General features: G+C 63.8%; 3 protein-coding genes across 4 annotated transcripts; all 3 read right to left on the minus strand.

The window, feature by feature from the left end:
- Nucleotides 1-276: 276 nt before the first annotated feature.
- CCDC183 (coiled-coil domain containing 183) lies at nucleotides 277-9,023 on the minus strand. 2 transcript variants are annotated; one of them, XM_058693489.1, is made up of 14 exons: nucleotides 8,910-9,023; nucleotides 8,359-8,480; nucleotides 7,815-7,892; nucleotides 7,430-7,597; nucleotides 7,107-7,211; nucleotides 5,087-5,209; nucleotides 3,679-3,804; nucleotides 3,532-3,586; nucleotides 2,883-2,983; nucleotides 2,111-2,271; nucleotides 1,668-1,836; nucleotides 1,472-1,579; nucleotides 1,305-1,401; nucleotides 277-549 (listed from the first exon to the last, which is right to left on the minus strand). In XM_058693489.1, the coding sequence occupies exons 1-14, from the start codon at nucleotides 8,977-8,979 to the stop codon at nucleotides 431-433; spliced, it is 1,602 nt and encodes a 533-aa protein (XP_058549472.1). In that variant the 5' UTR covers nucleotides 8,980-9,023; the 3' UTR covers nucleotides 277-430. The 2 variants fall into 2 exon arrangements, with proteins under 2 accessions (XP_058549472.1, XP_058549471.1); XM_058693488.1 differs by having other exon boundaries at nucleotides 279-549; nucleotides 3,520-3,586.
- A 2,436-nt stretch (nucleotides 9,024-11,459) lies between these two features.
- Nucleotides 11,460-13,377, minus strand: TMEM141 (transmembrane protein 141). The gene is made up of 5 exons (XM_058693494.1): nucleotides 13,244-13,377; nucleotides 12,859-12,925; nucleotides 12,614-12,697; nucleotides 12,283-12,390; nucleotides 11,460-11,904 (listed from the first exon to the last, which is right to left on the minus strand). Exons 1-5 carry the CDS (start codon nucleotides 13,295-13,297, stop codon nucleotides 11,891-11,893), a joined length of 327 nt encoding a protein of 108 aa, XP_058549477.1. The 5' UTR covers nucleotides 13,298-13,377; the 3' UTR covers nucleotides 11,460-11,890.
- Nucleotides 13,378-14,978: 1,601 nt separating this feature from the next.
- Nucleotides 14,979-18,703, minus strand: LOC131490932 (nascent polypeptide-associated complex subunit alpha, muscle-specific form-like). Its single transcript, XM_058693333.1, has 5 exons — nucleotides 18,505-18,703; nucleotides 18,018-18,431; nucleotides 16,444-16,834; nucleotides 15,887-16,019; nucleotides 14,979-15,465 (listed from the first exon to the last, which is right to left on the minus strand). Exons 1-5 carry the CDS (start codon nucleotides 18,701-18,703, stop codon nucleotides 15,193-15,195), a joined length of 1,410 nt encoding a protein of 469 aa, XP_058549316.1. The 3' UTR covers nucleotides 14,979-15,192.
- Between the last annotated feature and the right edge of the window lie 543 nt (nucleotides 18,704-19,246).

Raw genomic sequence — 19,246 nt, forward strand, 5'->3', positions numbered from 1 at the left:
GCGCGGCGGAACGCGAGCGGAAGCGGACTTGGCCGGGCGCGCCTCTGAGGGGCGCCGCCAGTGCCCCGGTTGTGCGGCGGCCTGGGGGTGTGCGCATGCGCGGGGCAGTGGGCCGGAGGTGCGCGCGGAGCCACGTCAGCCGGCCGGCCGACCGGCCGGCCTTCGGGGCGGTCCCCGGGCTCGCAGAAGGCGCTTGACCCCTCCCCCCCCCACCGCCGTTCACCCCCTAACCCTGGCCCCTCACCCAGCACCACACGTTTCCGCAGACTTCCCAACGTGATCCCCCCACGTCTGCGTCCCCGCAGGGTTCATTTCCGCGACTCCTCTCCCGCGGTCCCCCCTGGCAGTCCTGGAAAAATGTTTATTTGTGTAACAAAGCGCCGGCTGGGGGGCGGGGGCTGCGGGGCGGGGCAGGGGCTCCTCCTCCGGGTTACTTCTTCTTTTTCTTGGCCACCTTGAGCCTCCCCTCGATCAGCCACCGGGCCTGCCTCTTGATCTCGGCCCGCGAGGGGACGTAGCTGTGGTCCACGTCTGCGAACTGGAAGGTTTCTAGAAGGGAGGTCCAGGAGGAGGGCAGCTGCACTCTGCAGCCCCTCTGCTCCAGCGAACTCGCTTACAGTGCGGGCTTTGTTGGCCTGCACCATCACCCGGCCAGCTATTAGCATTTTTTTCTTATTTTCTATCTTCCTGATGCCCTGGCATGTGGGGTCTTACAGACCCAGGGAGAGGCTGTCCCCTCGCAGGGCTAGCCAGTCCTTAGAGACAGCAGAAGCCTCGCCCGCTGGGAGCGTCTCTCCTGCAAACGGAGCGAGCCAGAGCACACCCCCCCCCCCCCGGCCCCCTTTCTATGTCACACTCTCACACCAGGTCAATAATCCTCCGCCTGAACCAACCCAGACCCAGGCACCAGACAACTGGGGACGGCCCCTACACGGCAAGCCCACTGGAATTATTCCAAAAGCCCACCCGAAGCTGCCCTCCCCTGCCTTTCCCACAGAAACCCCATAAAGGCTCTGGCCTCGGTCTTCCCCCTGCTCCTCTCCGCCGCCTCGCAGGCAGTGATGCTCCCATGTGTCAGGAAAGTTAGTAAATTCTCCTTTCGACAGCATCAGCCTCTCCATGTCCTCACTAAGTCCCTTCCGTGAATTAAAATCCCATGGGTACAAGAGACGCACCTGTCCGTCCTCGTAGCCCCCCCCCCCCCCCCCCCCCGTGCCTCTAGGCTGTCCTGGCCAGAAAGAACCATCTGCCACACGCCCCCTCCCCAATGCCGGGCGGCCTGGCCACCAGCCCCGAGCCTGTACCTATCACATCGTCCTCCAGGTCTTCAAAGCTGATCCTCTGGTTCCGCTTCTCCTTCAGAGTTGAGGACTCCAGGGTATCCCTCACCTTTGCGTTGACCTGCAGGGCACAGGGCGCTGTCAGCTCCAAGGGTACCTGGGACGAATAGGCACCCCCAGCCTCGGGCTACCTCCTCGGTCCTGGACAGCGCCTGCAGTCTGTCGGCCAGGTACAGGAGCTTTCCCTCACAGTATGCCAGCTTGCTGGACACGTCGAGGGTGTTGGAGAGCACTTCTTTCTGCAGGCCCGGAGAAGGGTCTCATCTCTACCCTGGCTTCTCCCGGGGACCCTCCGTGCAGACGGCTCCGCCCCACTGCGGCTGGTACCTGGGCCGTGGGCAGCGCAATGCCGATCAGCCGGGCGTAGAGGTTGTCGATGCCCATCTGGATGGTCAGCAGCAGCTTCTGGCTCTTGGTCATGTTGGAGTAGGCCAGCTGGAGCCTTTCTTCCTCCTCTCTCAGCATGTCCTTCATTTTCTTCTCGACAGACTTGAAGCTGTTGAGGACGGTGGGGAGGGAGGTGGCACAGAGTCGAGGGCAGGCGGCCACAGACCTGCGTCGGGTGTCGTGCTAAACTCGGGGGCTCAAGAGCTCAGCTGTGGGCACGTGGCATCGCCCGGCTGGGCCTTCGCCGCCCACCTGCCAGGCTACCCACAGGCCCGGTGGCAGCCGACACACTGGGCTCCGAGCCGGGCCCCGCCCACACGGGCTGTTCACGAGGGCCCCACCGGGTGGCCCCGGCGGCCGAAGGCAGGGGCCTCCTGGGGTACCTGGCGGAGCTGGGCGTCTGGCGGAACTTGAGCGCGGCCTCCTCTGCTTCTAGCTTCTTCACCAGGGCCTCCGGCCGCACCCGCCGCCACTCGCAGCCCTCCACCTGCCGCCCGAGGTTCTCTTCCGTGTTCCTCTGAGCCAGGAAGCGGCCGGCGATGTCCTGGCCGGGCCCGTGGGGAGAGAAGCGGGTGTGGGCCAGGCAGGCGTGGGTCCCCCCAGAACTGGTTTCTTCCGGGGTCCCTCCCCCCCCCCCCCCCAGCGGTCAGGAACGATGCTGACCGCGGCCGGGCACTGGGTGAAGCGCTTTATGTGAGGCCCCGCGTGTCGCTCACAGCACGAGCAGAGAGGGCAGACACCCCAAGGCAGAGGCGAGGAGATCACCCCTGAGAGACTGCCGGGGGCTCTGAGCCACTGGTCCAAAGTCAGGGCCGTGGATGGGAGCTAAGCTTACTACTGATAAAGCCAGATGGGATTAAACGGGAGGGCCAGGCAGTGTCAGCCTCTCACTGTGGTCCCGGCAGTTTAGGAAGGGACAGGGCTGTAGGGGAAGGTCTCGGCATTTGGATCCTCCCTCCAGTCCCAGCGGGCCCTGTGTGGCCCTTGGAATGAGGCTCGGCTGTGCCAACCGTTTCCCGGCGTGCTCTCCGCTCTCAGCCGTGCAGCCACAGCTCTGTGCCCGCATTCATTCGAGAGGTACCCGCGGCAGGCTTTGGGCTGGGGCGGGGGCCCCCTGCCCTCCACTCACTCCCCGGGAGTGCCAGGGGGCAGTACCCAGAGGTGGGAGCATTGTACAGCTATCTTCGCTTTCTCCACCAAAGCAGTCACGTCCGTCTGGTATTGGATATCAGCCTGGGAGGTCTCTCTTTTCCTCACTGGGCGGAGCAGAGGGGAAGGGTGGCCAGCATGCAGGAGGGCAAAGGCCATCAGACATCTCCTTGCATGCCCAGCCGAGCAGGTGGCTGCCGGAGTTGCTTGCATTTTGCCCTGCTCCCCCCGCCCCCTCAGCGGGGCCCTTCAGGATGCCCCAGGGCAGCTCCATCCAGCGGGTGCCTGGCATGGGTGCCTCCTGGCACTTCTCAGAGGCAGCACAGGGCCCCGGGGGGGCTTGACACAACCCTTCTGAGGAATCACCGGGTGGTCGAGCCTTGGGAAGCCAGGGGACCGCACCGTTAAGTGCATTTTACAGCTGAGAAAACTGGGGGCTCGAGCACACTCAGCAGCAAGCCCAAGGTTGGGAGCAGTGCCTTGCAGAGTGCGCTGTGGCTGCTGGCACTCGGCCTCTGCAGGTCAGTGGGGACAGGCAGGGGGCCCGTCTGTCTCCCTCGCCCGGGCAGCCCTCGCAGAGACCTGAGTCCCTGCCGGCCTTTTGGGACCCTGGCTGGGGGCGGGCGGAGAGCTGAGCGGTTACCTTTCAGGTTACCTTTCACGGTTTCTGCACCCACGAGACTGGAGGGGAAGTCCAAGTCCCGCCGGCCCTGGGAGGAGGGGGAGGAGGGGATGAGCGACGTCTCCTGTGGGGGCGGGGCCTCCCGCTGCCCTGCGGTCCCAGGGTCCTGCAGGGACTCACCCTGCGGAACTTCTCGTTGGTCTCCCTCGTGTGGATCTTGTCGATCAGCTTCTTCTGCTGGTTGAGCCGGTTCTCCCGGGCCCTGCGTTCCTCGATGAAAGTCGCCTCCGCTTGCCTCAGGTTCATCTGGGGACGCAGGCGGTGGGGCAGGGGTACGTCTCACCGCGGCTTCCGTGGTGCTAAGCCCGGCCGGCCGCCGGCGGTTTCAGTCCCGATCTTCTAGGTTTGGGACTAGTGCTGGAAGCTCTCGGCTGTCCCCTTCGTTCTAACGTGCCCAGGCCCGCGGCTTTCGTAGTCCTTCCGGCCCTCCGTTCTCCTCTCTGGACGCCTCTCCCGCCTGGCCCCTGGGGGTGCTGCCTTCTGCAACTGCAGCCTCGGCTCAGGGACCCCGTTTCTCTGTAGCCTGGGCCCCCCGCTGCCTCAGCCGGCTCCACTGACAACTCACCGGAGTGATGCCCCAGTCTAAAAAGGAAGCCAACGTCTTCCCCCAGGCCCCGTCTCTTCCCGAGTGTCCTGCTTTGGCGGCTAAATCTGTCATCCCTCCACACCTGCCCTTGCGTCCTGCATGCTGCCCTCCCCACCCCCGTCCACATCTGACTTGGCCCCACACTTCATCGGGTGACCTTTAGAGGCTTTGGGGCCCCAGTGATGACCAGGCACCCAGCTCTACCGCTGGTCTGTTCCATGCAACCAGGACCTGGATTCTGCTCACCCTTAGTCTCTGCAGCCAGAGCATGGCCATTTTTGAAACGCAAATTTCTCCTCCCAGAGCTCCAGGTTGGGTGGGGGGCCAGCACCTAACCCCCCCCCCCCCGCCCCATTGCCTCCACCGGTTCAAAGGCTCCCTTCCTCTGCACCTGCTCTGTTCCAGCCAGCCGTGCCTCCTTTGGCCCCGTTATGCCCCAGGACCTTGGTTGTCCTTCGTCCTCTAGGGTTGGGACCGCTCGGTTATATGCAGAGCCCTACTTGAGCACTGCCTCCCTTAGCAGCTAAGGGCCCCACAGTGGCCCCACATCACCCACTCGTCTCTGCAGCATGGCCCAGTGGTTGTGTGACATTTCTTCATGGACCGCTGGATGGTTCCTTACACTGCCCCCATCAGGAGGAGGATGCACGCCTGACTTACAAGGGCTTTGAGGAGGCCTTGGTGCAGACCTGGTGAATGGATGGCCTCTGTCTGCACCGGGCGAACTCTCTCCCTCCTGTGTCTACCTCTTGGCTTCCATGCCCAGGGGCGACTCTTTCTGTCCAGGGGCCTAGTGTGTGAGCAGAGCAGGCCAGTGAGGTGGCTGCTGGGTCCCTCCAGTGATTGTGGGCAGCACAGGCTGTGAGTGTCCCTGCAGACCCTGGGCCAGACGGGTCAGAGACAGGGACCTGCGGGATCCCCAGGCCTGGGACTTGAGCTTACCTTGACCTCATCTGTAATCATCATGGCATCCTGGGACATGACGGTCATGTCTGACAGTTCTGAGCAGTAGTCACTCACGAGATTCTGTAGCTTGTCCAGCCCTGTGGGGTAGCTGGCCAGCTCCTGCATCGAAAGGGGCGGGAGCAGGTGGGCACAGAAACTGATGGCCCCGGGGCTCCAGGCCAAGCAGATGCTGCCCCTCACTCCTTACCCCAGACAGTGTGGGCCCTGAGCACCCTGGAGGGTCCGGCCTGGGGCCCCAGCCCCCACCAGGCACAGAGCAGGGAAAGCACCGTTTCAGGAGGGCAGACGGCATTTCCCTGCTGGGCCTTCCCACTGCCCAGGACACTCAGACATACTTCCAAGGAGGCTGTGATGGGGGTGTCGCACCGGGTGAGCGGTGACTGTGCCCCACCCTGGGGGGAGCCTGCGGCTGGGGAGTGGCTGCTGTCTGAAGCATAGCAGAGGGGCTCGAAACACGGACGTGGGGTCAGAGACTAGGGCTCAAGGCCAAGGCTGCCCTGACCAGCGGGCTAGGGGGACTTGGGAAAGCCACTTAACTTCTGAGTGTGCCCACCTATTGATAATTGGTTCTTTCACGAGGCTGCTGTCAGAATCTATATGTAATGAAGTATTAAGCTCAGAGCCAGGCTCATATACATCTAATATATCTTAAAAAAATTTTTTTTTAATGTTTATTTATTTTTGATGGAGACAGAGACAGAATGTGAGTGGGTTGGGGCAGAGAGAGAGGGAGGCACAGAATCTGAAGCAGGCTCCAGGCTCCAGGCTCCGAGCTGTCAGCACAGAGCCTGATGCGGGGCTCAAACTCATGCGCTGTGAGATCATGACCTCAGCTGAAGTCGGACGCTCAACCGACTGAGCCACCCAGGCGCCCCAATATCTAATGTATCTTGACCCTTAGTCATTTGTTGTTAATAACTACATAATGTAGAATTTCCCTAGTTTTTTAAAAAAAATACAGATGACCCCAGGAGTTATTTTTAAAAACTGCGTATGTTCTGAAAAGAACATACCCCCCGGGGGACATAATTGGTCACGTGAAGGAGGTCTGGACCCCAGGTAACAGCCGGAGTGGGGTGGTGGGCCCAGGAAGGCGAGGTGTGCAGGGCCTCGGCTGAGTCTAGGAACAGGGGGCTGAGGCAAGAGGGACAGGCAGGAGGACCGTGACACCTGCCTGTGCAGCTTGGGCAGAGCCTGGGGGGCTGCGACCCCAGCCAGGAAGAGTGCCGGTGTCTGCCCATCCCACCACATCTCCACCTGTCACCTGGCTCGCTGCGCTGCCCTCCAGGACTCCCCCTGCCCCAGCCTTGGGGTGAGGGAGTGTGGACAACTTCCTCATTCTCCCTGTGCCCCTCCTCCTCTCGGCACCAGGGCCCCCACCGTCCGGTCCTCCCATCTTCTGGTCCTCTTCCTCCCCATGAAGAGGCCTTCCCTCCCGGTGGGACCTGTGGCCCCTGGGGGCCTCCTCCAGGCCTCCTCTGCTGGGGGCAGGGCGGCTGGCTTAAAAGAGCTGGGCAGCAAGCTCCAGGTTACTGGCCTGCCGTCTATGAAGTCCCTCTGGGATGAGGGACTTTCTGAAGGCTCAGGGCCCATCTTTTGCCCTCGGAGGCCAGGCAACGATAAAGGATGGGGCAAGATAAAAACCGAACCATCAAGCATGTGCAAGAAAACCCAAACAATTCTGATGTGTCCCATAATATGCCTTTTTGAAACAGCAAATTACACGTTCTTGATGGAATGTTTTCCACCTACAGGTGCAGGGTGTCCCTGCTCAGCTGGGGCCTAAAGCAGGGCTCTGTCCCAGAGGCAAACCGGCCTGGAGGAGAGTTGCAGCCCCCTCCCCACGGGAGGGGGTGGTGGTGGCAGGGGTGGCCCTGCCCCGGAGGCTGAGGTCCCCACTGAGATCCTAGCCCTGCGGTGCAGGCTGGGGCCTGAGACTCCCGCCCTCCGGGCCAGATGACTTCCCTGGGCTGAGGTGTGGGGTGAGGGGGCTCACTTTCTTCAGATAATCCAGCAGGTCCACGTACAGCAGGTAGATGTTCTGGCTTGCGGTGATCTTGATCACGGTCTTTTCAATGTTGTTCTCCAGCTGGCGGATGACCTGGGGGTCGCCCGAGGGCACACAGTGCTTTGGGACAGACCGCGTGGATGCCCACCTGGAGGCCGACCGGGGGAGGCTGCGCTTTCTTCCAGGGAGGGTTGGCCGGTGTGGCTTTCTCCTAGCCCCGCCGCCCGACGGCGTCCCATCCCTCTCTCCCGGGGCCCCGCCTCCCGGAGGAGCTTCGCCCCTCCCCCCGGAGGCCCCGCCCCGCCCGCCACCTGCCGCAGGCGCTGCTCCTCCTTGGTGTTGTCGGGCTGCCTCCGCAAACTAGCCAGCTCCAGCTTCATGCTCTCCAGCTTCCGCTCCCGCCGTCGCACCAGGTGGATCAGTACGTTGTGCACGTTCACGCGGTCGAAGACGTACTTTCGCAGCTTCTCCCGCGCCACCTGGGTCGGGGAGGGCACGGCCCGCGCGTGGGTGCGCAAGGGGCCGCGGGGACCGCGCACAGCGGGGCTGGCGGGGCGGGACCCCTGGGATTGGGAACTCGCTCTGCCCGCCACCGGCTCCGCAACGTGGTTTAGTGGTGGTGGTCGGGGTGGGGGTGGGGGGGGGGGAGCGGTCCGCTGGCCGGGCGAGGCCGAGGGATCCCTCCTGCCACCTCACCTCCATGGAGCAGCGGCAGTGCGCCAACCTCATGGACGTGTCCTTCCCGCAGGCCTTGGAGATGGTCTGCTGGTCATACTGCAGAGCGGTGGTGGCTGAGCTGGGACCCCGGTCTCCCTGTGTACCCCCAGCCACCAGTCCCTCCCTCCAGGCATTCTCCCCGGGCCTCTCTAGCCCGTGCTAGCCCAGCAGCGAGGGCCCATCCAGGCTATCCCAGCTCAGAAGTGATGGGAGTCAGGAGAAGAGGACCCAGGTGTCCCCTCCATGGCCAGAGAGCCAGAGGGGCCCCTGCTGTAGGGGGAGCCCAGGAGAAGCTCCCCATCAGGCCCACCCTGCCGTCTGGGGTGGGCGGTGGGGAACCTGCCCATCCGGCTTGCTGGAGTGACAGGTCCTGGGGAGCCCCTCCCCAAGATGCCCCCTGGCTCCTGAGAGGTAAGAGTGGGAAAAGGGGGAGGTCCTTGTTGTCCCCTTGTGTGTGGGTCTGTTTCAGCATGTGCCCACCCCCAGCCCGTGGTCAGCAGGTTGGGGGAGCAGGGCTGCTCACCTTCTGGGCCAAAGCCCAGTCCTGGGCCCCACGGCGGATGGTGCTGTGCAGGAGAGCCAGCGTGGCTCTGTTCTTGACCGTCTTCTCCTTTACGGCCTGGATCTGCAGTGCCCGGCATTGCTCTGGTGGGGGGAGGGGTGGGCACGGAGATGCTCCTTCCTGCCCCCACTCGAGGGCCACAGGCTTCACTGCCCAGCAGTGCTTATCTGGATGGCTCTTAGTGATGGCTGTGCCGCGCAGCGGGGGACGTGAGGTGGCAGCCAGAGGTGGGCGCGTCCTGTGATTCCCTTCCAGACCCAATGGCCAGAGAATGTCCCCTCTGGCTTTGGGGCTCACTGTGCTCACAAATCTCCGTGAAGCCCCCTGCATGGCAGACCCTTTTGATCCCTCCTCTCAGGTCCGTTGGGGGGGGGAGGGTGGCCTCTAGCCCTTGTTTGCCCTGGACTGGCCCTGTGTTAGATCTGAAAGCCCCTGGGCCCTGCATGGGGCCAGGCAGGCTGGTCCAGTGGGGGGGGGGGGGGGTGTGGGGGGGGTGGGGACGGAGGGCTCACCCTGGAGCCGAGTGATTGTCTTCAGCTCCTGGATCTGCCCCTCCACATCTGCCTCACTGCATGCCTTCATGGTGGCCGTCAGGGTCCTCCAGGCCCCCGTGCAACTCCCGCCCTCCCTGTTCAACAGAGCCGCAAGCAGTTCACGTCGCCCCCGGAATCTCAGCCCATTGTGATGGGGGCCGAGATTCTCAACCACGGAGCCCTGGAGCTCCTGGCCCACCCTGCCCCCTTTCTGTGCCCCCAGCCAGCCTTGGGGTTGTCCCCTGCATGCTTGGGTCAGCTGCTGTCTGCTCAGGAGCACTGCTGGGGTCAAGGCACTTTCCATAGGGAAGTGATTTGTGGTGATTTGACACGGCACCTCACACCAGCCCCCTGTACCCTCCCCATCCCCTCCATACCCCGAGGCTGTCCTCCACTGAGCCTCCTAAAACCTCTAATCTCTGCCTTGTGGGATCTCCATTTCTTCACCCCACCCCAAGCTCAGATTCCACACCCAGGGCGACCTGGCTCACGAGACCTCAGCTGTCAGCCCCGACTACCTCACCCCTCCCTGACCTCCACCTGCTGCCTGGAGCCCGCCCTGCTCCACCTCCACGTTCCTGGGGCAATTCCCGGGTCTAGTTTTGATGCTGCTTACTCCAGGCGGGGTCGTGTGCAGCCCAAGCTTCCGGTGGGGTTAAGCGCTCCAAACACCTGCCAGCCCGGGACTCTGAGGGAGGCACACCGGATAGGTTACTTTTTCCAGCAACGCATGGATTTGCAGGGGCCGCCACAGCAAAGTGGCAGGTGGCTGAAACAATGGAAACTGCTCGTCTCATATCCCGGAGGCCAGGTGTTAGCAGAGCTGGCTCCTCCTGAGCTTGTAGGTGGTCATCTTCTCGCTGTGTCCCCACATGGCCGTCCCTCCGTGCGTGTCTGTGACCTCCTCTCCTAACAGGGACACAGGCCGGAGTGGATCAGGGCCCACTTCGTTTCAACACAACCATTTCTTTAAAGGCCTGATTTCCCAAGTGCAGTCATGTTCTGAGGTCCTGGGGGTTAGGGATGCAACATGTAAATCTGGGGACCCCGCTCATGACCATGGCCTTCACTCAGATATTGTCACGTGCAGGTCCTCCACGACCTCACAGACCTTTTCGGCTTTCTGGTCATTGCCAGTTTTTTTTTTTTTTTTTTACAATTTATTTTTGAGAAACAGAGTGAGACAGTGTGAGTGGGGGAGGGGCAGAGAGAGAAGGAGACACAGAATCCGAAGGAGGCTCCAGGCTCTGAGCAAGCGGTCAGCGCAGAGCCTGATGTGGGGCTCAAACCCATGAACCGCGAGATCATGACCTGAGCCAAAGTCGGACGCTCAACTGACTGAGCCACCCAGGCGCCCCAAGTCATTGCCAGTTTTTCAAAGGGGAGTCCAGACCCATTTAAAACTCCACGCTCAGCTTCTGCCCTCCCTCTGAGACCTCAGGGGGTTGGAAGGACCCGTCAAGGGCCTGGTCTGCTCCCTACAGTGCCAATTCTGCCCCCTGTTCTCCCAGGGCCTGAGGCCGGGCTGCTCACTGTCCGTCAATATTGCTTCTCCCTTCTTCCGCAGATGTACACCCTCTGAATTTTAGTGGGGCACGTGGTGGCCCAGAGCAAGGCTGTCCCCCTAGGCCCCTTGGCACCAGGGATATCGTGGGACTCTGTTTCGGCCAGTGGAGTGTAAGCACAAGTGGGGAGGGAGCTGTCCTCCTCCCCAGGGACTGGAACCAGCACCTCCGTCTCGGACCACGAGGTGGGTCTGGAATAGAGGCCGTCACAGCAGGGAGCGGGCCAAACGGAGCCCGGGCCCCTGACGGCCTGTGGGTCCCCGACCACCCACTTGGACACGAAAGAAAACTTAAACCCTGGCCTGCTCTCCCCGTGGTTATCCCGGGCTTCCCGTCATTGTGCCTTCCCGCTAACAGATTCCTTGCTGCACGGTAGGTGCACAATATTCTTTCGAACGACTGGCTAGGCCGAGAGGTACGGGAGCTGAGCCGGGGCTGGGGCGGCGTGGCCCTGTGCCTGTGTGTCCTCAGCGTTACTGGGAAGGTGGACTTGCCCAGGTTTTATGTGATCTCTGCCTCTTCCTCTGCTGGGGGGGGGGGGTGGGGTGGGGTGTGTCATCTTACCCACTCCAGAACTTGCCTGCCGTGTGGGTGGGGCTTCTGCGAGCCAGCTCTGGCCTGCCCCCACCCCTCGCTTCCTCCTCTCCTGGAGAGAAGGACGGTGTCTGATAGGTGGGTTCGGAATGGCAGGCAGGCAGGCACAGCCGCTTCCTGCCCCTCGTCTCTTGGGAGTCAGGCGCTGATTGGCCGAACACCTTCTGCTCTGCCCCTCCGGGACTGGTTGTGTGGAAGTGGGTCCCATAGGACAAGGCCGTGGTGGTGGCCTTCCAGTGCCCGCAGGGCCTGATTCTGGGGCTCAGTGTTAGGAACTGCCCCGGCAGGTCCTCCCGTGTATGATGCTAAGGTGACATCTGTCTCTCATCTTGCTGCTTTGACGTGCTTCCCGATGGCTGCAGAACTCAGGTTGGAGAAGGGCAAGGCATTTATTTGTCTGGCGACCCCCAGCAGCAGCTGTCACCTCGGACTGTGGGGGACGCCGGGGCCAGACAGGGAGTGTCAGAGCACCAGAGCATGCAGATGGCCCTTCCGCCAAGTGCCCAGAGCCTCTCTGACCCCCTGCAGCTCTCGGTGGCCACCGTGTTTCTCACTGCCCTATGGGAGCCAACCGCCATGGGGACAGCCCCTCTGGTCTGACCTCCTGGGCGGGCGTGGAAGCAGTTTGCACAGGTTCGGCAGATCTGGCCACGCCTGTGTGCAGGGGACACCCGCCGGGTCACCTTAGGGTGTGGGGAGGGTCTCTGTGGGGGGAGAGGGCCAGTTCGGGGTGCAGACGCCCTGAGGGCCGTGTTCCGGAAGTCTTTGGCCCAGGTCTTCTGGGCCCCAGCTGGAGCTCTCCTAGCTGCGCTGATCTGTAGGAGATAAAGGGAGCCGGCTGGAACCGCACCCTAAGCTGCTGAGCAGGCCTGAGATCGGTCAGCTTGGTGTCTGGCCGCTCTTCTCGGGGCGCCCACACTCCTCATTCTGCACTCCCCGCACCTCAGGGCCACCTCAGGGCCCCCGACCCCTCCTGCGCGGAGGGCTCAGGAAGGTCTGGCGTGCCTCCCACTCCCGCCCTTGCAGGAGGGACAGGCCAGCAGGGAGAGGCCCTGTCCAGCCTGCACGTTGGGCCCTGGGCTCGCCGCCTCAGCCCCTGGCACTGGGCCCTCAGGTTCTGTTTCCCGCTGCCCCCAGCCTCCCCCTCGTGCCCGGGGTCTCTGGGGAGCCGCCGGTCTCTAGAAGCCTCTCACCTGTGCCCAGGTCTCTGGGGAGCCGCCCCGTCTCCGGGAAGAGCCAGAGGTTGCTGCATCTGTGCGACTCCACTCGGGGCACCCAATAGCTGGCCACTGAGCCTGTGACCGGGGCCAGGGGCAGGGGCCAGCGGGCTGTGGGCCTGGGTCTCCGCACTTCTCAGGGAAAGGGGACCTGGGCAGGTGGTGGTGGTGGACTCGGCAGGACGCCCACTGAGAACCGGGACCCCATCCCAGGAGGCATGCCTCCCACCCGTGCCGAAGAGCCAGCGTCCCCTCTGGCAATCAGGTGCATTTCCAAGGCCATAGGCACAGGCCCCGGAGTACCCACCTACGGCCACCAGCACCCTCCACTGGAAGGGGTACGGAAACTTCCTCTGAAGGAACATCTGCAGGCCGAAGGTTGCACCGGTGCCTGCCAAGAGCCAAGGTCCCCGTCAGCCAGCCTGTCCACGAGGTGCCGAGCGCCCCCGGCCCCTGTCAGGCTCCCAGCACCTGACGCCACCTGCCGGGGAGTCAGGGTGAGACAGGAGGGCGAGGTCTCTCCATACCCTAGGACACGGGGACCCAGCCTACCTGTGACAAAGGTGAAAATGCCCTTCACGAAGGCGCTCGACTGGCACGCGGCATACCCCCGGAGTCCCTGGGATGAGGGAGGGGGTTGAGGGCTCAGTTCCCCTCCCGCTTCTTTTACCGTCCCTCCCGTCCCTCCTTCGGGCCGTAAGGAAGGAGACCTCATCGTGAGGCCCTGAGGGCTTGGACACATCCCACCTGCCTGCATGTCCACCCAGGATGCCCCGGTCCCCACAGCAGGGGCTCCCCCCCCTCTGTCCCTGTCCCTCTTCCCTGACGAGGACCCCTCCCCCCTCCCCCCCCCCCCCCCCCCCGCACGGATCCTCTACCCGCTCCGCTCAGGTCAGTTGCTGAGGTCGGGGGCCCGCGTTCCAGGCGGCCTTCTCACCGGGTGCTTGGTGGCCACGGCGTCGTCCACCCGGGACAGGCCCAGGTTCACCATGTCTGGCGGGTCACCGGGAGCCAGCGGGCGAGCCTGCGCAGGACCCGGCGGAGGGGGCGGGGCCGAACAGAGGGGCGGGCCTGCGCAGGATCTGGCGGAGGGGGCGGGGCCTGCGCCGGACCCGGCGGGGGGCGGGGCCGAGCAGAGGGGCGGGGCCTGCTCTGGACACGCGGAGGGGGCGGGAGCGAGAAGAGGGGCGGAGCCTTGTCGGAAGAGGGGCGTGGGGGGGGCTAGGGTCCTGTGAGAAGGTGGGAAAGGGTGGGGGTGATGGTGGATAGTCTGGGCGATGGGACTCGGGTGGCCTTTGAAGTAGAAGGGGAGTGAGGCTGGGTCCTGGCCAGGTCTTCTGGGGGAGATTGACCATCAGTTTAGATCGCTGGTCAGAACGTTGAAGTCCTAGCTGGCACAGGGACCTGGGAATGGACAGATTCCCTGGGCTATTGGGTCCTGTGTGACATGTGGGCAGGTCTAGCTTACCTGTATGCCCCAGCCACGGTGGAGAGGCAAAGCTACCTCCTGGCCTGAGGATGAGGCCAGGCCTGAGCTGTTTTCCTGACTCGGGGGCAGTGCCTGTCCAGTGGCCAAGGCTGGGCATTCTGGGTGAGGCAAGACCCCTCCTTTGAGGCTCCGGCCCTTTACTAAATGGTCATGTTGACCTTAAGAATGAAAGTTATTTTACCAGCAGATAGGGGTTGATTGGGGAATAGCACAGAATCGCAATTTGGGATATGCAAGCTAACGGCAAAACCACAGACAAGTCCAACAAAGGAGAGAAACATTGTTTTATGGAGAAGAAGGAAATGGGAGGGGTCCTGAACCAAAGCCCACTGGAGAAAAGCAAGGGTTCAGGGTGATGGAGACTTTTCACAGGCTGAGTTGCAGGGGCCTGGATTTCTTGTAGGAGGGGTGGTGTAGCTCTTTGCCATGGGGCCTGTAACTCGTGATTTTCCCCGATTGACCCTGTATGGCGTGGCTCCTCTGTGGGCCGGGAGAGGCAGGGCTGACTTGGAGGGTGGTAGCCCTGTCCTCACCCCCAGACCCACTACCTTCACTTGCGCACACAACAGGGGAGGGTGGGCTGCCGGCTGGTGCCCCCGCCCCCTCCCCGGCACCCCAAGGAGGCCATCCTGTGCCGTCCACACGCCCTTTGCCAGGATGGGCTTCTCCTGCTCTTCCTACCCCCTGCCTCCCACACGCCCACTCCTTAGAGGGTGTGCCTGTGCCTGTGCACGTGTGTGTGTGTGCGTGTGCTGACACGTCTGCGCGAGCCCCTCTCACCTGGACAGGGGCCTCCCTCCTGGCCCGGGGCCCTGGAGGGGAAGAGACGGAGGAGAGACACAAGGGTCCAGAGAGCAGGCCACCCCGTTTCTCTGCGCGTGCTGCTCCCTGGTTCCAGGTCGGGTACCCCACAGTGGCCTCTCACTAACGAGGTGGGGTCAGCCCCTCTCCTGCCTGGCTGTGCCTTCTTCTGGCCTGGAGGACACCATCCCCTTCCTCCTCCCCTCTGCTTCCTCCCCTCCTCACATCCCTCTCCTCCCCCCTCTCCCCTAGTCCTCTCCTTTTCCCCATTTCTCCCTCTTCCCCTCCCCTCCTTCTCTCCCTCCTTCTGTCCTCCCACCCCTCCCCTCCTCCTCCTCCCTTCTCCACTCCCCCCTCCCCTCTTCCCTCCCTCTTTCTCTCCTCTTCCTCCTTCTCTTCTCATTCCCATACTTAGTGTGGCTGCCCCAACAAAACCGGAGGCCCGGCACATGGGAGGATCTCCAGATCCTGGGTGGGGCAGCTGCCAGTGGGCCAGAGGCTGACTTGAGGCAACCTGGTGGTTGAGGTCGCCACTTAGCCCCACAGGTGCTCTCATGGGTGCGAGCTCTAGGGCCTGCCATCAGGTGCATGACACGTCACCCAGGTTTGGCAAGAAGAGGAGGCAGGGGGGCCTGACTGCTGAACAGTGGGGGCTGGGACGACCCAGGCCCGCAGAGCCCACGTCCTGACTGCCCTGCACGCTGAAGCTGGGGCAGGGTCACGGTGGCCTGCAGCCTGTGATCAGGGTGCTGAAGGTACCTGAGGGACAGGAGCATTGGAGGCAGCTGCCTGGTTTGGATTCCAGGTGAGGGTGGGGGCAGGGGCCCCTCCTGAAGCCCCGGCAGAGATGCCCAGCCCCGACCCATTTCCTGGAGGGACACAGAGGACACCCACAGATTAGGAGAAAGTGGGTTGTGTGTTTACACAGAAACTATGCGCACGTGGGTGGGATGCAGGGGGCCCTGAGGGCCCGTGCAGGAACCTAGAGCTGGGAGCAGCAGAGCTGACCCACCCAGGTCAAAGGGTGCAGGGGAGGACCGGTTCTAGAAGGTCAAGGTGAACTGTGTAGGTGAGGCCCCCAGTGACCATAAGGAGGATCTGGCCTCTGCCCTCCCAGCTGCTGCAAGGGCTCCCTGGGGTGGAGTCTGACTAGGCAGGGGTCCAGGGGGCCCTTGACATGTCAGCACAGTTCGGGCTCCCTCTGTGGTCAGCGGGGTGGAGGCACGGAGACCTGGAGACTGCTTCTCCCCCGAGGGCAGAGGTCTGGGGGCAGAGAGCAGTGCCACGAACCTGACGGCTGGGCCTGGGGGAGACGGTCAGCAGCCCTGAGCCACCAAAACCAGTGAGAAGTGTCTGGAAGGATCCTGGGGCTCCTGGATCGGCAGGAAGCTGGAGAACCAAGCCCGTGGGGTCTGGGACAGCTCTGGTGAGTGGAGATGGACAGAACAAGAACCTCCAAGGGAAGTGTTGGGTCTGAGCCACGCTGGGGGTGCCGGCTCCAACCAACCCCTGAGTCCCAGGGCTCCTGCCCGCAGGGCTCAGACCCCAGGGTGGGGGCAAAGGCGCTGCTGGGCAAGGTGGCAACCCCACACCTGTCCCCTTGGCCTTCACAGCATGACTCTGGGAGGGGCCGAGGCAGGGAAGCCAGACGGCCCCTTGCCCACCAATTCTGTCCTCAGTGGCTGCTGGCTTGAGCTTGGCACAAGGGCAGGAGCAGGTGAAGGGTGCTCGGGGGAGCCCCGGTTCCTGACTCCTAGGTGGTTGTGCTGCAGCTGGGCGGGGCCCAGGGCCCACCCCTCCACACAGCCTGCAGGGGAGGGGGTCCCCCCGCCCTCACCCCTCCCTACCTCTCACCAGGAGCTGCTGGAAGTCCCTGCTTCCCTTTGAGAGGGGAGGAGGTGGCCTCTTCATGGCCAGAGCCTTCCTTGACCCACAGTGGGGCCTCCTCCTCAGCCCGCAGGGCATCTCTGTCTGACTTGGCCCCAGAAGGCACACGGAGGAAAGGCCAGGGTGTGGTCCGGGTTTCGGAGAGCTCGCCTTCCCTGCATCTTTTCACATCTGGAGCTGGACCAGCCCTGGCAGAGTGGGCAGGGCATAGGGGCTCAGCTTGTCTGGGGCAGCCCTGGAGGGCAGACTGGCCTTTCCTGGATGGCACCCACCCCTGCAGCACTGGGGCTGGGGCCCTGCTCCTCTGTGCCCCTGGTCTGCCCTGGGGGGCTGAGAGGGCGATGCCACCTGCTCAGTGCCCACCCATTGTCAAGAAAGAGCCCCCCCCCCACCCCAGCCCTGGGGCCAGGGTGTCTCTGCAGGTGAGGGGGGAGAGGCTGCAGAAGCCATAGCCGGACGCACCCCTGCCTCCAGGGAGGCCACCCTTCAGTGCCTTGGGCCTTCTCTGTGCATGCCTGCCCCCGGTGGGCTGTGTGCCCGGGCCCTCCTGACCCCGGCTGGAGTAGGGGTGGGGCAAGAGGCGAGCTTCACGTGTGCATTTTCTTTTTCCCGGAATTAAGTCTCTGGCTCTGTCTGTGTCATAACCTGTGTCGTCCGTGAAGGCCAGGATGGCCTCCGGCAGCATGTGTCACTTCTAACAGTGTGGGGTTTACTTCGCGACCCCACAGCTCAGCCATAAGCGTGCGCAGGGGCCGGGCAGCCCCAGCTGGGGGAGACCCAGACCCGTTGACCAGTCACTCGGGACCCCCAGCCCTGGCAGCCACCGATGGCCTTTCTGTGGGTCCACAGAACGGGGTGGCTCGGGTCTCTGTGTCTCTGCACGATGCGCTCGAGGCTCATCAGCGACGCGGCCGGTCGGTCCTCGGTCCTCCCTGTTCTGGGCGCCGTCCCCCACTCTGTGTTTGTTGTTCACTGCCGCTGAGCCCGCCTGCGGTTTGAAGCGGGTTTCCAGTCCCAGGACTACCACGATCCCGGCGGGCCGGACGCCCCGTCCGAGCCCCTCCTCAGCTCAGGGTCCAGCCAGAGGGGAGCACCCCCCCCATCTCCCCACGCACAGAGCCTGCTGTGTGTGCCTGTGGAGCACTGCCCTCCAGGGCGCTGGGCGGGCAGGACGGGGGAGGCCTGGCAGCTGCCCCCTGCGTGGACTCTGGGGGGCTCGGGGGACGAGGCCGCGGCCTCGAGGGCCTGCTGCGGCCACGGACAAGGCAGGCTGAGGCCACCCACACAGCCTGTGCCCGGGGCCGCGAGTGCTGCCATGTCTCCGGAGGCCACGGTGTGTAGCGCCCCCTGCTGGCCGATGTGACTTTCCTCCCTCGTTCATCCGCAACTGTGAACAGAGAATCCCCTGTGGGGCCTCAGAAGCCAACGGGCCACCAAGAAATCCCGTTGTCACCGAGTTTATAGCATGTGCAGTAGGAGGAGAGTAAGTAAACACGGAGGAAAATATTAAGCTCAAAGCCCGGAGGAAACAGACCAGGGGTGGGGTGCACGCTGGGGTGCGAGGAGGGCTGCTTGGAGGAGGCAGAGGCCGGAAGCCGCCCCGGGAGCAGCAGGCTCCCGCGGGTGATGGAAGGGCCGCAGGGCCAGGGGGCCGATGCCGCCAGAGGCTGGGTTTCATCCCAAGTGCCCCGACCGATGACTCGGGGACGGACGACTCGGGAGGGTCGTAAGCAGGGATGCGCCAGATCTGTGCCCCTCAGGGTTCGCTCCGGCCACAGTGTGGAGAGCACGTCCTGGGGGTGAGGAGCAGGGGGGCCAGTGGGTGGCCGAATGGCACTCAAGACCCCGGTCAGGGGCACGCCGGTGGCAGGTGTGTCTTCTGTGGGTTGGGGCGCTGCCTCACACCTCTGAGGCTCCTCAGGGGGGTCTGTCCCTCGGTCCTCGCTGGCTGGAGGAAGGACTGAAGCACCACCCTGGCATAGCAGTCCTGTGGCTGGAGGTCACGTCTGTCCTGCCCCCACCCTTTCCTTGGAGCTCTGGACTTGGGGCCTGGGGACTTGGGGCCTGGGGACTTGGGGGCTTGGGGACTTGGGGGCTTGGGGACTTGAGGCCTGGGGACTTGGGGTGTGGGGATTTGGGGCCTGGGGACTTGGGGGCCTGGGGACTTGGGGCCTGGGGACTTGGGGCCTGGGGACTTGGGGGTGTGGGGACTTGGGGCATGGGGACTTGGGGTGTGGGGATTTGGGGCCTGGGGACTTGGGGTGTGGGGACTTGGGGCCTGGGGACTTGGGGCTTGGGGACTTGGGGACTTGGGGCCTGGGGGCTTGGGGACTTGGGGCCTGGGGACTTGGGGTGTGGGGACTTGGGGGCCTGGGGACTTGGAGCTCTGGAGTTGGGGCCTGGGGACTTGGGGCCTGGACACTTGGGGCCTGGCGACTTGGGGACGTGGGAACTTGGAGCTCTGGACTTGGGGCCTGGGGACTTGGGGCTGGGGACTTGGGGTGTGGGGACTTGGGTCCTGGGGACTTGGGGATGTGGGAACTTGGAGCTCTGGACTTGGGGCCTGGGGACTTGGGGCTGGGGACTTGGGGTGTGGGGACTTGGAGCCTGGGGACTTGGGGACGTGGGAACTTGGAGCTCTGGACTTGGGGCCTGGGGACTTGGGGCTGGGGACTTGGGGTGTGGGGACTTGGGGCCTGGGGACTTGGGGACGTGGGAACTTGGAGCTCTGGGCTTGGGGCCTGGGGACTTGGGGTGTGGGGA

This window comes from Neofelis nebulosa, chromosome 12 (assembly GCF_028018385.1).
Source record: "Neofelis nebulosa isolate mNeoNeb1 chromosome 12, mNeoNeb1.pri, whole genome shotgun sequence".
Taxonomy (NCBI): domain Eukaryota; kingdom Metazoa; phylum Chordata; class Mammalia; order Carnivora; family Felidae; genus Neofelis; species Neofelis nebulosa.